Genomic DNA, 14,555 nt, shown 5'->3' with positions numbered 1-14,555 from the left:
TAATAAGTGTTTTACCAATATTACGCGACTGTGAATACTATTTTTACGGGTCTTTTTTATAGGTCTTCTTAACTTATAAAACACTTATTGTTGTACATAATGACATAGCCATAAAGAGTGGAATAAGCAATATAAGCACTCTCAAGAAAACTAAAAAGAAGAATGTGGTGCCCATAGTCCTTAAATATTTCTCTTTTCCTCTCCCACATTCTCTTGCAACGCCAGAGGAATCACAAGAGCCGGCCTTTAAGGAAGGTGTACGCACTTTTTTTGAAGGTACCCATGTCGTATCGTCCCGGAAACACCGCACAAGGAAGCTCAATTAATGATTTAATGCTCTCTCTTAATGATTTTCTAAGACAATACTCTTCTTCTGCAACACACAAATCCCATTAATATCGACTCTATTTTCCCATAGAAGTACGCCATAAGACATGATACTGTAAAACTAACTAATTTTAACTAGCGCAAAATTAAATTATTTATTGAATAAATTGAAAAAATTATTAATATCATATAAATCAATTCCAATAATTTTATAAAAAGTACAAATATATAATATTTTTTTTTTATAATTATCTGAATATTTTAGCATTATTATCGTTTTAATAACAAATGTAATATATATAATAATAAATATTTCGTCGGCGTGTCAGTGGCGGCGCCTCGCTCGCAACTCACCAGAATCTCCGAACAGGTTGGTTTCCACCTCGTCCACCAGGGACTCATCCGAGGGTTTCATCGCATCCGATCTGGAAATATATTTGGTATATTAAGTATAGTTCCCGATATGTAAAAAGAACACTAAGGGGAAATAGGACAGGGGTATATACATTTATATTTATTTATTTTTAAGGGTTGTCAACAGGTTTATTAATAGAGATGCAGACCCAATTACAGGCAAACACAGCTTACGTTAAAACAATATCGTTCGGTATGGATACGGATTAAATATTAATAAAAATATTGAAGACTGATAATTATTACGAAAATTACATACAAATACTTTTAAATTTAGTTATAGAATTAGAAAAATATCTAAATTAGGAGCTTGACACTTGTTGTGTCCGCGACCTGCAAAGCAAGCCGTTTTGACCCAAATTAGTCCTATTAATTACATAAAAAGGCCTATAATTACTTAATCTATAATTAGGTCTGGGGACAATATATATATATACGAGCAATAATATAATACTATTCTTATATATATTTAAAAGTCCTTCCACAATCGGCAAGTGCTCCCGCGCTATCATGCCGCGCGCGCGGCGTCTATTTAAGCGCATTTATTTTACGTGCATTAATAAATTGCTTATAATTAAGATGATATGAGAGAAAATATAAGAAAACTATTGAAACAAGCTACAAGATCATGCTAAATAAACAAAATGAGAGTCAGAACTTGTTCAGGGCGTAGTGTGCCAAACGGCACTTCCGATTTTGGTGTATATGAAAATCTAGTGCCAAATGGCACTGGTCGATTTTGACTAGATTATTGTTAGCAATAAAATAAAATGTTTAATTAAATATCTGTATCATGTAAATACCTGATATCTGCAATGCCATGCTGTATCTAATAATAAATAATCATAATGATTGGTTACCGTCGCGAGGTGGGCGGGGCTGGGGGCGTAGTTCGCTCCTGGTCACGTGGACGGACACGCCGACGTTTGTGCTGCAACAGACAGGACAGATTTTATGATTAAATCACAAATTGATGCATATTTAAAAGCAACATATTGAAATTAAATTGAAGTATTGTGAAAGTTTGTTTTACAATTGAACTGAATTTCAAGTGTGAATTTTATTATTATCCGAGAGTTCATTGGGCGTGCGTTATAAGTTGCTCAACTCGCTCGATAAACAAGATTATGATTAGCTCGTCCGAATTAAAGTCATGTATCGCTCATACGAACTTTTTTAGGGTAAATTTCGTTAAAAATCGTAATAAATAAAAATATATAAACTCACATACCCATTTATAGTAGATTGAAATATTTTCACGTGGAGTAAGTGAAGCAAGAATGACGCATCAAATATATAAGGCAAGTGTGTGTGGGCAAGTCGGTCACGGGTGACCTCTTAGATCATTCGTCCACCAAATTGGGGACATTTTGAGAAAAGGAAAGGTCCGAAGCACCCGGAATTGTCGAGCGCGCATGAAAAGAGTAATGAATGTAGAGGAAGTGCGTGAGGTTTCTAAGGATAGAAGAAGAAGAAGTGGCGTTTTGTAGTCTCTGCCTACCCCGACGGGAAACTGTCGTGCGTGAGTGTGTGTGTGAAATATTTTCAGTTCTGGTTTTAACTTATAACAACCAGCCAAGGTTAAAAAAAGGCGAATTTTATAATACAACCAGTTGGTGGTCTCCCAGCGAGAATCACCTTGGGCCGGCCGGGTGGCCTCGTATTGGGTTTGATCTCCACAAAGTCCTCGATGATAATCTTCTTTTCTGCGGGCGGGAAGTTCCGGAACGCGGTGTCAGCGGGTTCCTCGTCCAGTGGCTTGATGGAGTCGATCGGGTTCACGGAATGAATAGGGTTCACCGGGCTGTGCTCCAGTGCGGGCGGAGCGCTCATAGTGTTCACTTTTACACGCTTCTTCTCTTTGCGTTTCTTCGGCTGTAGCACATGTGTAGGCTGAAATGAGATTAACATTTAAGTAACAAGCAGTCTTAACAATTGCAATATAAACATTTCATTACAAGATGATTTTGACGGCGCCATTTATAACAAAGTCTTTTTGGCTGGTTATAATAACGTTACTATGGTATCGCTACTTGTCATATAACAAATGGAAACTACTTGGCATACAATGCTCTGTAATATTCTGGACGTCCCGGTGACCATAGTTACTTGTCGTTTTAATTGTAAATAAAATATCTCGAATAAAGATATTTCTTCACACTCTTAGATTAATGATTGGTCTCCGCTGCGCTGCAACTACATACCACACTACCTAAGAACAACAGCTTTTTTACTGCAGCAATTTTTATATCGTAGTGTGTATTGGCTATTTGTAAAGATGCTGGTTGTGCGTGGCATCTTGATCACTCAATCGGCATATTTCAAATTTTATAACTTACTAGCTGACCCAGCAAACGTTGTATTGCCGATATTTAAATCGCGGTACAAAAGTAACTGTTGATCGTAGATGGTTGAAAATTTGAAGTTGTATGTATTTTTAATGCTGACTCATAAACATACAAATTTAAAAACAAATTTGGTGTGGACCACCCCTAACATTTAATGGGATGAAAAATAGATTTTGTCCGATACTCAGACCTACCCAATATGCACTCAAAATTTCATGAGAATCGGTCAAGCCGTTTCGAAGGAGTTTAACTACAAACACCGCGACATGAGAATTTTATATTTTAGATATACGCTTCGTGTTATTTTACATTGAAATCAATAAAACACAAAATACTTACGGATGTTATGTGATCCCAGTGTCTTTCTTATTTCCTCTAGTATTATTTTTACAAAGTTTTACTACACAGCCCGGTATTTTAGTTTCAATTATTAGCAAGGTTTGACAGAACATAATACGTCAACGTCACACATTGTTCGCCACGAGACCACACGAGACTGGCTCGAGTACGCCTACGGGCGTAGTATTAATTAACGCAGATATAGTCAGGTGTGTCATCTAGTTGTAGCTCAGCGGTGACCGATCATTACTCTAAGTTCACAATATACTAGAGCGATTTAACGTCTATGAAAGTACCCCAGTCGTATCGGAGGCCGAAGTAGTTTTTATATCGGTGATATCTTGATAATCAAGTATACCAAGAGTAAGACATCTTGCATGAAATGGTTCATGTTTATGGTAGAAGACTGGCTGCCCATGCATGGACCGTAGTATTGACTACGAGAGAGTCTATTGCGAGGTTTTTAGTCTCTGCTACTCCTCTGAAAGGCCACAGAAGTATTTAATTATTAAAGTCTTTCCAAAAGATTTGGAACCCTTCCTCCTTGCTCCCCGACATACTGACCGCGTGGTGGACTACGGCAGCGGGTGCGGATTCAACAGGGGCGGGGGAATGCGGTAGCTTTTCCAGCTCGTACACCTTGTGCCTGTCGAACACGCGGCCGTTGTTGATCACCTGTTCCGTCAACACAAAAATAATATTACAATCAACACATTTGTATGTTATTAAACAGAAGCGCCAACGATCATGCCCGTGCTGCTTTCCTCAACTAAACTCAGTTCAGTTTTATTTTATTTTATGGAAACGAAAGAAAGAAATAATTCATTCTGCAACTTAAAGCATACAAGTTAACTTATTTAAAATGAGGAAAAACTACGGGTCACCTGGTGTTAAGTGATCAACGCCGCCTACATTCTCTTTCAACACCAGAGGAATCACAGGAGCGTTGCCGGCCGGTTTAAGGAAGTTGTACGCGCTTTTTTTGAAGGTACCCATGTCGTATCGTCCCGAAAACACCGCACAAGGAAGCTCATTCCACAGCTTTGACGTGGAAGAAAGCTCCTTGAAAACCGCACTGTGGAGGACCGCCACACATCCAGTTTTCATTTAAACAGATCATTTTTAATGCCTGACAACTGTATGTACTACTTGCAGCAATAACCATAAAATTGTATTAATTTGATTGTTAAGACCGCAAAATAGAATATGGGCAGATGAATAAAGGCTCTCTCTCTTTATGCTATTTGTGTCTGGTGGACCTTGATGTCTCGGTCGTTGAGCATAGCCACCAGGTCCCGCACGAAGGAGTCGTTGGGCAGCAGCCGGCGGTGGCGGCAGTACAGGTCGGCCTCCAGGTGCTGCCGAGTGTGGTTCACGGTGCGCTCCAGCCGCACGATGAATTTGTCCTTCTTCTTCTTGTTGCGCCGTTTCTTGCGCTTGTGCTTCCGTGAGCGCCGCGCGGCCGTACCGTTCTCGTACGACAGCAGCGAGCGGGAGATTCGCCTGCACCGTTATTAATAATAATAGATCATTTATACGTCTAGATAGACTCCTTCGCACAGGATGCAGGCTAGATTATGGCGACCACAACGGCGTCTATTTCTGCAGTGAAGCAGTAATGTGTAAATATTACTGTGTTTACGCATGAAGGGCGCCGTAGCTAGTGAAATTACTGGGCAAATGAGACTTAACATCTCATGTCTCAAGGTGACGAGCGCAATTGTAGTGCCACTTAGAATTTTTGGGTTTTTCAAGAATGACTGAGCGACACTGCATTGTAATGGGCAAGGCGTATCAATTACCATCAGCTGAACATTTTCATAAAAAAATGATCATTTTGTACGTCTAGATAGACTACGGCAGCTGTGAAAAGGTCGAAATAAATATAATTTACAACTAACCTCTATATATAGCAATTCACGCACACTAACACAAAGTGTCATACGCGCGAGTGTAAGACGTAGCTTGTAACGCACACTAAACTAATATTTCTGGCTTGTTTTTATCGGTTGTCTAATAGCAAAAGACTCTATCTAGACGTATAAACTCTCTAAGAATAATACAATATCATACATATTACGAAACAGATGCTTACAGACTATATAATTATTATAAAAATTATTATTACATTTTTTGACATTATTTTACATTCAATTGACAACATTAGCCTTTTGTAAGGTTGACAGTGAGACTTGGCAGAGCGAGGAGGCTTGAAACTGAGACATGAAACCAGTATCTTATAAAAGTATATTGCTTAGTATTTTCTATTTAATAATATAATACAAGGTGCAAGAATACTCACCAAGAGTGTCTTCTCCATTATCTATGTCAGGTAAAGTTTTATTTTATATCTCTGTCCATTAACATTAACCCATATTTAAGTAGTGCAATTATGAGTAGGTACCGTACTTTAGTCGTGTTTACTTATATATAGCCGGTTACTTTTAATTAGTTAATATTTTTATGCATATTTTTTTGTTTCACTCAAATACGAACAATAATGAATAAATAATGTAAATTGTAAACTGATCTGTGATCACATGTTATTACTTTAATGTTTCGAACTCAGATTGACATTTGACAGAGTTGTCAACTTGTCAGTCAGAACTTCAGAAATTGACAATCTAATAGATTATCTTGTTTACTCAGTCTACACATTAGTTACTATATAACTATCTTTTAGGCGATGTCACCAAATGGCCCAACGAAAGACCAGCGCTGGTTTACAAACCAGCAAATATGCTGAGTTGGGACCACTTTATGACGTATAGAAAATAATATTTCTCAATTTTGTTTTATATTTTATTGTTCTATATCGTCATGAATAAACTTTTTTTTCTTTCAAAAGAAAGAACGAGAAGAAATATTTATTGGTTGGATGGCCGTAGTTTCTACTTTTCTATGTGCTACTACTAGATTAGTCACATAGAAAAACGAAAGCAACCCGAATACGTGGCGAAGCGAAAGGCGTATCACACCAGAACAAAACAAAAGCGCGAAGCAAGGCGTGATCGAGATAGGTTAGTATTATCTGGCATTGTATACACGACGTCAAACAGAGAGCGAATGCGAGACACGGTGAAAGAACCAAGCGAATTGGCTGTGTTTAATTACAAAACTTTGACACGAGTCGCGTCCCGAAACGCTTCGCTTTCGGTTTGTGCCTACTTTGTAGTTTAACGTATCCGCATCGGTTCGCATTTATCTTTGACAATACCTTTATATTGTGATTGGCTCACGACGTTTTATTAAAGTTTAAATAAATAAAATAAAAACAAGAGGCGACTCACCGCTGGCCCCTGAGCTTCTGTAGCCTCAGTTCCTGTTCACTCATCACTTCGTTGTCTGAAATAAAATACAATCAATTTGTTATGTGTTTAAAGTGATAACCCTCACTTATAGGATTAATACACACAATAAATGAGAGTTGAACAAAGAATACAAGATTTTATGAGGATACGTCACTCGAACGGTTAGCTCAGTTGGCAGAGCACTGGCACGGAACGCCAGAGGTCGTGGGTTCGAGTCCCGCATCGTTCATAAAATTATGTTTTCAAATTTTATTTGTGTATAAAATACAATATTATAAATATGTACGTATAGGTGACGATCGTCAGTCAAAGATGGACGCTTGAGTCATTGTTATATTTTACCACCTATCTTGACTTTGACGAGCTAATAAAAATTTAAAACCACAATAAAAGGGATAAATAAGGCATTTATTTTCTCAAAATTGATTCTTTTAGAATTATTTTTGATGCCATTTCTAATACTACTACTACTACCGCTTTGGAAACAAATGGCGCTCTGAGAAAGAAGAATCGGCACAGGAAAATCTCATACAAAAACAAAACAGATTCACAACACTACATACAAAAGTATAAACACAGACATAACACGGCAGTCACCAACGCTCCAGCTGAGAATCATACAGTCATCTCGCTCGCACGTGCAAGCTTGTAAATAGGTTTCGAGACCGTCATTTACTTTACAACTAAGCGAGCACATTTAAGTGATTGTCTTTACTTTGTCACGTATTTTCACAATGGAAGAAGTGGCCCCATGTGATAAATTTTAAAGTGTGGAATATATGTAATAATTTGATGGAAGAAGTTTGCTTGCGGGGTGTTTCCAGGACGATACACCATAGGTACCTTCAAAAAAATTACGTACACCTTCCCAAAGGACCGGCTACGCCCTTGTTTTGATATTGCAGGAAAATGTGGGAGGCGATGATAATTTAACAATTATTTGTACCAATTTCTTTTATTTTTATTTGTAAGATTATAGTAGTATTATACATATTTTGTTAATTTAACTCTGTTGGTGTAGACTTATTTAGCAAAAGTGGTTTTTATTGCTTTAAAAAATTTGTTTTTATTAATAAATAAATAATTAAATAAATAAAAATGTAAAATTAAAACATCATTTTGATGTATTGTACATTGTTACTATCAACTCCGCCGTTGTCGGTCCCAAGCCCGAATGAGAAAGGAGGAGGGTTGGTGTGGAGGAGACCTACCCATCCTGTAAAACAGTCAACACCGAGTATCGGGCGGTGGTAACTAACCCGACATCCCTGTGTGGACATTGAGCCCATGGGGCGGTAACCAGTGACCGTGAGGATCTAAATACCCTCTAAAAGACTGACGTGGAAGGATGTGGGAGCCCACCGCGCTTATTTTCCCATGAAAACCCCCCTTATGGAATCAGAAACAGAAAAAGTGAGTATGTTTGGCGACCCGACTAACCATCGGCGCCACCCAGTACCCGGGCTGGATGGTGTGAAATTGACGACCGAAGCTTCCCCTGGGGTGAGTCGACAGGCTTCAAAGGAGGGAAATGCTACTGTCGGTGTCAAAACATATAATATCGAGAAGACCTCAATTCGAACCCATCGTCGCATTGGCACTTGGAACGTCCAAGGTCTGCTAATGGCGGGCAAACTGGCCATCGTGGAAAAGAAATCACTTAACATCTCCATACTGGGCGTTGCTGAAACTAACATGCGTGGTAATGGCCACTACAACAATACGGCGGGGAACACCATGTACTTCTCGGGCTGTGAAGATTCGAGTAGAAACGGCGTCGGAATCATATTGCCGCCACACATGAATAAGTATGTCCTCGGTTATAACCCGGTGTCGGATAGAATCCTGACAATGAAGCTGAACACCAAACCGTGTGTGCTGAATATTATACAAATATACGCGCCGACGGCACAAGCTCAAGATGAGGTAATTGACGACTTTTATGGGAAACTGGAGGAAACGCTGAATTCAATTCCTGGTCGGGAAATTAAAATGATCCTTGGTGACTGGAATGCCAAAGTCGGTAGTACACTTGCGGATGACCATATCAGAAGCACAGTTGGAAAATTTGGACTTGGCATTAGAAATGAACGGGGTGAAAAACTGATCGAGTTCTGTACAGCCAGAAATCTCAGTATTATGAACACGTATTTTCAACATCACCCAAGACGTATATACACATGGAGATCTCCAGGCGATAGGCACAGAAATCAAATCGACTATATCATTCTAGATACCCGCTGGAGATCCGCAGTTTCGAATGTGAAAACCTATCCCGGCGCAGAGTGCGGCTCTGACCATAACCTACTCGTGACCAATTTCTCGCTCCGCTTAAAGGCGCCTAGACGCCAATCGCCTAGACGCCAATCGCCAAAACCCAGAAGCCTGCATCCTTCTGAGCGACCTTTCTTCCGGGAGGCGTTAGAGGCCAAACTAAGGGATGACCCAGCGCATGAACACGCTAACGCCGATACTCAGTGGAAACATTTTAAAGGTCATATCAACGATGCACTGGACCAGATCTCAAAGCGCAAAATGCCGGAGCGGAAGAGAGGATGCTGGATCTCCGATTGTTCATGGGAGCTCATTCAACGCAGGAAACATTTAAAAACTAGGGGTCTGCAAGATCATGAAGTAATGACCGAATACTCCGGGCTTAGCAGAGCTATCCAGGCCAGTTGTCGCCGCGACAAGAACAACTTCATTGAGGGCATCTGCAGCGACATTGAGAAACATTCGAACAAGCTACAAACTGCAGACCTTTTCAGGAAGGTTAGAGTCCTTTCCAAGCAGTTCAAAGCTAAATCGTGGATTATCGAAGATGCCGACGGCACTGTACTACACGAGCTCGACCACATTGCTGAAAGATGGCGTACCTACTGTGAGCAGTTATACACAGATCCCCACTCAACGCCCGAAGTTACCCCGGTTTGGAGGCACCTGGCACTGGAGCCCATGATTCTTGGTTCCGAGATATCTAATTCTCTACAGTCTCTCAAGAATAGGAAGGCACCAGGAAGCGACCAAATAACAGCAGAAGTGCTTAAAGCTATGGGTGACCTGGGTGAAGAGACACTATACAATATTTGTTCACACGTCTGGCAAAACGGTGATTGGCCGCGGGACTGGTCGGAATCCGTAATTCTTCCGCTGCATAAGAAAGGGTCAACAAAGAGCTGCGGCAATTATCGAACCTTATCCCTCATCTCGCATGCCAGCAAAATTTTGCTTCATATTCTCAATAATCGCATCCACTACTATCTGGATTGGCAAATTCCGCAGGAGCAAGCTGGTTTTGTGAAGGGCAAGGGCACTCGGGAGTAGATTCTCAATGTCAGGCAGCTCATTGAGAAGGCATACGAGTTTGATACGCCAGTGCTAATGTGCTTCGTCGACTACAGTAAGGCTTTCGACTGTGTTAATTGGAGTTGCTCATGGAGGGTTCTGCAAGAGCTTGGTGTACCAAATCATCTCGTCGCTTTGCTTCGCACCCTGTATGGCTCAAGCCAGGGAGTTGTAAGAGTTGATAAAACAACCTCGAAACCCTTTAAGTTTCATCAAGGAGTGCGCCAGGGATGCATTTTGTCGCCCATTCTCTTCAACGCCTATGGAGAGCACATTATGAGACGTACCTGCGAGAACTGGGAGGGAGGCATCACAATTGGTGGCGTGAAAATCACCAACTTGCGCTACGCCGATGACACTACTCTTCTTGCAGCAAATGAGTCAGAAATGGCTGCACTTCTTGAACGTATGGAGCGGATTAGTGGTGAGATGGGACTTCCCATAAACAGGTCCAAGACCAAAGTCATGGTGGTGGATAGATCTGGGAAGTTGGAACTAACTGGTGCGCTGGGCCTAGAAATGGTGGACAACTTTATCTACCTGGGTTCCAACATAAGTAACGATGGTTCGTGCGAGAGGGAAGTACGCAGGAGAATTGGCATGGCTAAGAGCGCTATGTCTCAGCTTGGAAGAATCTGGAGAGATCGCAACATTTCCGTAAAAACTAAGACCAAACTGGTACGGACGCTAGTCTTCTCAATATTTTCGTACGGCGCTGAGACTTGGACACTGAAAGCTGCAGACCGCAAACGCATTGACGCCTTTGAGATGTGGTGCTGGAGAAAGATGCTCCGTATCCCCTGGACAGCATTTCGATCTAATCTCTCCATACTGCGTGAACTCAGGATCTCCTCGCGATTGTCTTCCGAATGTCTGCGCAGAGTTTTAGAATACTTCGGTCACATCGCAAGGAAGGACGATGGAAACCTTGAGAGGCTCATTGTGGTCGGCAAAATAGATGGGAAGAGGCCTCGTGGACGCCGTCCAACACGATGGTCCGATCAGATCCGCTCCGCCCTCGACTCTACGGTTCACAATGACTTTCACACCGCCAGAGACAGGAATAGATGGAGAGCGATCATACGTGAGAAAGTGATACAGAGGGGTGGTCACGACCCTCAGTACTGAGGATTACGACGCAGGGAGGAGGAGGACTATAAACTTTATTTATATCATAAAACAATAAATTGTTTGTACAAGATCCTAACTCCCATGTTTATGTGGTCGTCCGGCTGAGTACCTGCGGCTAGCATGATGCTAATATAATGTGATCCACAATGAAATTAATGACTTATTTCGCGTGCGATCGCCTGTGCTGCCAGGCCGGCTAGATAACTGGTTTTTTTTTTTTATAATCCAATTCACTAGAGACAATAACTTCTTTACTTTTAGTTTTTAATTTTGTTTTATTTAACTTGCAATGAGCGATTCTCTCCTAACACAGATTATCTAAATCTACCAGGAGAGTTTCATATGTGATTGTAAAAGACTGTGTACAAATAAAGAAATTTTGATTTCATTTTGATTAAACTTTGCGTCGAGATTAAAATCTACACAGATTATACAAATGATTTAAGTTTTCCTTAGTGCTAATTCCGCCAATATTTGTTTTGTAGTCTCGTGCCAGATTTTGCCGAGACAACACGTCCTGAGGATGTCTCGTGTAGAGGCGAAACACGTGCCGAATTGTTTAAAAACAAATATTGGCGGAATTAGCACTTACGAAAACTTAAATCATTTGTATAATTATGGATTTCCGCAAAGTAATGCCTACTTCAATAAATTTTCTACAGAGATTTGTATCTCCAGTGCTGGGAAAGAGATGCTTGTCGTAACAGCCTATTGTGTTCTTACCTGTGAGCCGGAACCCGTTGTCTTCGTTGTAGTCGATGAGCCAGCGCTGGTCGGGTGCGCCGGAGCGACAGGGCGTGGCCTGCAAGTCGGCGGGCGCACGCGCCGCGGCGGGCGAAGTGAGGCACAGACCCGAAGACACGTGCCGGAGCTGCTTGTCATCCGTGTAGCGCCACCTCTGTAACACTCGCGTACTTCATACTGCTGAAGATCAAGATCAAGCCGGCTAGATAATGGGTACCACAACGGCGCCTAATTCTGCCGTGAAGCAGTAATATGTAAACATTACTGTGTTTCGGTGTGTAGGGCGCAGTAGCTAGTGAAATTACTGCGCAAATGAGACTTAACATCTTATGTCTCAAGGTGACGAGCGCAATTATTGCAGTGCCGCTCAGAATTTTTGGGTTTCTCAAGAATCGTGAGCACTGCATTGTAGGGCGTATCAATTACCATCACCTGAACGTAACTAACTAAAATAACCGGGCTTGCATTATTTTCTATCAAGAATATAACCAAACTATAGAACTACCTATTTAAAAAGTGCGAAAATCCTTTGTAAAGTTTATTGGCCACGTCACTAAAATGGCCGTGACAAAGCACCTTATAACCAATATATCAGCTGAGAGACGCTCACACACATTGCTTTCATTCCAATCATTATATCTCTTTCTTATCTATTGAAAATTTTATGAAATAAGTTAGTATAAAGAATTAAAGCAGCATTACTTCGACTTGAAGTTGGCCAGGGCCAAAGGCACAGGTGCGATTTCATTTATTCAATTTGCGTAACTATAGTGAACAACGTCAGAGATTAGCATTTTGAGTTGAGTGTTAGTACAAAAGCGACCTGTATATTCAATATATAAATTATTGTTAAGGTTTACTTCAGTATTGGAATAAACCCAAATAAAAGTAGATAGTAAAATTTAGAATTACGCCAGAAGTGTTTCTAATGATTTTAGTTACGTATCACATTTGTTCTTGATCAATGTGATATTTGTTAAATCCTGAACAATCACGATGCAGTTCAACTCTTGGCCTAGTTAATCTATTTGTTCTTTCTCAAGATACTTAATCGTATTATTAATATATTAAGTAAGGTGAATGACAGATCATGTTTAAAGTTTGATTAGTTAGCACGCTGACACATGACAAAGTAAACATGATCCTAGACAAAAAATAAATAACATGTTAGGGCGCCGCCCCACTGCGCGCGGTTTAGCGGTCAGAGTTACGAACTATGGGTTCCGGGTTCGGTCACACTGCAAGCGGTCCGGTCTAATTTTCAGTAGGTAATCTTTGCCACTGCTTAGGTGAATCGATAAAATGTTCCATATCGTTGGCCATCGTGCTGGAACTTGATTTCCACCAAAATAGAACTTTGACCGTTGCGGTCGCTGTGTGTACGATTTTATAGGCCCACGTTGGTTACAGTTAACGCGGAATTCAGAACTCGAAACTCAGACGGCTTGAAGATAAGGGTCTTATGGCTTAGTTATACAAGTGATCACCGCTTCGTTGTTATTGTAAACACTGAGTAAATGGCGAGATATAAAGTAATGCGTCACTGTTTCAAATCGCCTTCTCCGAGAGTGACATATGACCAGCCATCGCTCCCCGCCGCTCGTGAGGTCGTACCTGTTCGCGCTGCTTGTCGTGGCAGGCATGCATCAGCACGCGGCGCTGTACGCCCTCCGCCAACTCGTTCTGTGTGCGTCTGTAGCGATATAACAGCTGTTAACATTGTCCATACTCTAATTATAACTAAAGTGTTTTGTTAGTATTTTTTTATTTACACTAAAATTAGTTAACAAAGCATTATCCTATTTATTGAAGTTATACTTCTTTAGGCGCGTTATGATAAAATTATGAGAGTGAAATTTGAAGATGCGCGCGCACAACTGTAACACAAAAGTAACTGGGTGAATTCCGCTCCTAAACTTTTCTGACGTTTGCGGCATTAATATCTCACCATCTCGTTAGTGACACAATGTTGAGATGCAATAAATTAACCATAAAAAAAGAAAAGAAACATTTTTTTGTGTGTACATTTAATCGAAGGAATAGATAGTTTGTTTAGAATTTTCTTTGCTTGAACGCATTAGGTTCGTGGATATAGATTTAGTCGAATTGAATTATCTTTAACTACACCCATGCTTGAAATCCTCTATTAAATATTGTAAAACAGGATCCAGGATAACAGGATTGTTATTGCCAATATTAAAGCACCCAATGTCCTAGTAAACATTACATCATCCAAACGAGTGTTGTAATGAAATTCAGTACAACATTATATCATCCGTTTTCATTACAAAACTAGTTTAGATGATGTAATGGTTACTAAAACTGGCTTTTTTAATATTAGCAGTAAGCTAACTGTTTCAGAATCTTTTATAGAGGATTCATATTATGGGTGTAGATAGTCTTGAATGAAACTGTTGATAAATAGGTATTAAAACACTCATGTGATACTATTATCATAACCCACATTGTGTTTCGGTCTGAAGGGCGTCGTGGCTAGTGAAATTATTGGGCAATTGAGACTTAACATCTTATGTCTCAAGGTGACGAGCGCAATTGTAGTGCCGCTCAGAAATTTTGGGTTAAACAGAAATGAATT

At 40.4% G+C, this 14,555-nt stretch overlaps 1 protein-coding gene across 4 annotated transcripts in view; it reads right to left on the bottom strand.

Moving 5' to 3' along the window:
• Positions 1–14,555, bottom strand: part of LOC126971342 (uncharacterized) — a 42,795-nt gene that overhangs the window by 4,819 nt on the left and 23,421 nt on the right. For all 4 annotated transcript variants that reach the window (XM_050817593.1, XM_050817592.1, XM_050817594.1 and 1 more), the window contains exons 11-18: positions 13,574–13,652; positions 11,939–12,113; positions 6,719–6,773; positions 4,688–4,931; positions 3,993–4,103; positions 2,380–2,634; positions 1,602–1,672; positions 682–752 (exon numbers count right to left, since the gene is read on the bottom strand). In XM_050817593.1, the coding sequence (XP_050673550.1) occupies positions 682–752; positions 1,602–1,672; positions 2,380–2,634; positions 3,993–4,103; positions 4,688–4,931; positions 6,719–6,773; positions 11,939–12,113; positions 13,574–13,652 (1,061 nt within the window). The remainder of the gene's footprint in view (positions 1–681; positions 753–1,601; positions 1,673–2,379; positions 2,635–3,992; positions 4,104–4,687; positions 4,932–6,718; positions 6,774–11,938; positions 12,114–13,573; positions 13,653–14,555) is intronic.

This window comes from Leptidea sinapis, chromosome 23 (genome assembly GCF_905404315.1).
Source record: "Leptidea sinapis chromosome 23, ilLepSina1.1, whole genome shotgun sequence".
Classification (NCBI taxonomy): domain Eukaryota; kingdom Metazoa; phylum Arthropoda; class Insecta; order Lepidoptera; family Pieridae; genus Leptidea; species Leptidea sinapis.
The sequence above is the reverse complement of the archived record's forward strand: the minus strand, read 5'-3'. Positions and strand labels throughout refer to the sequence as shown.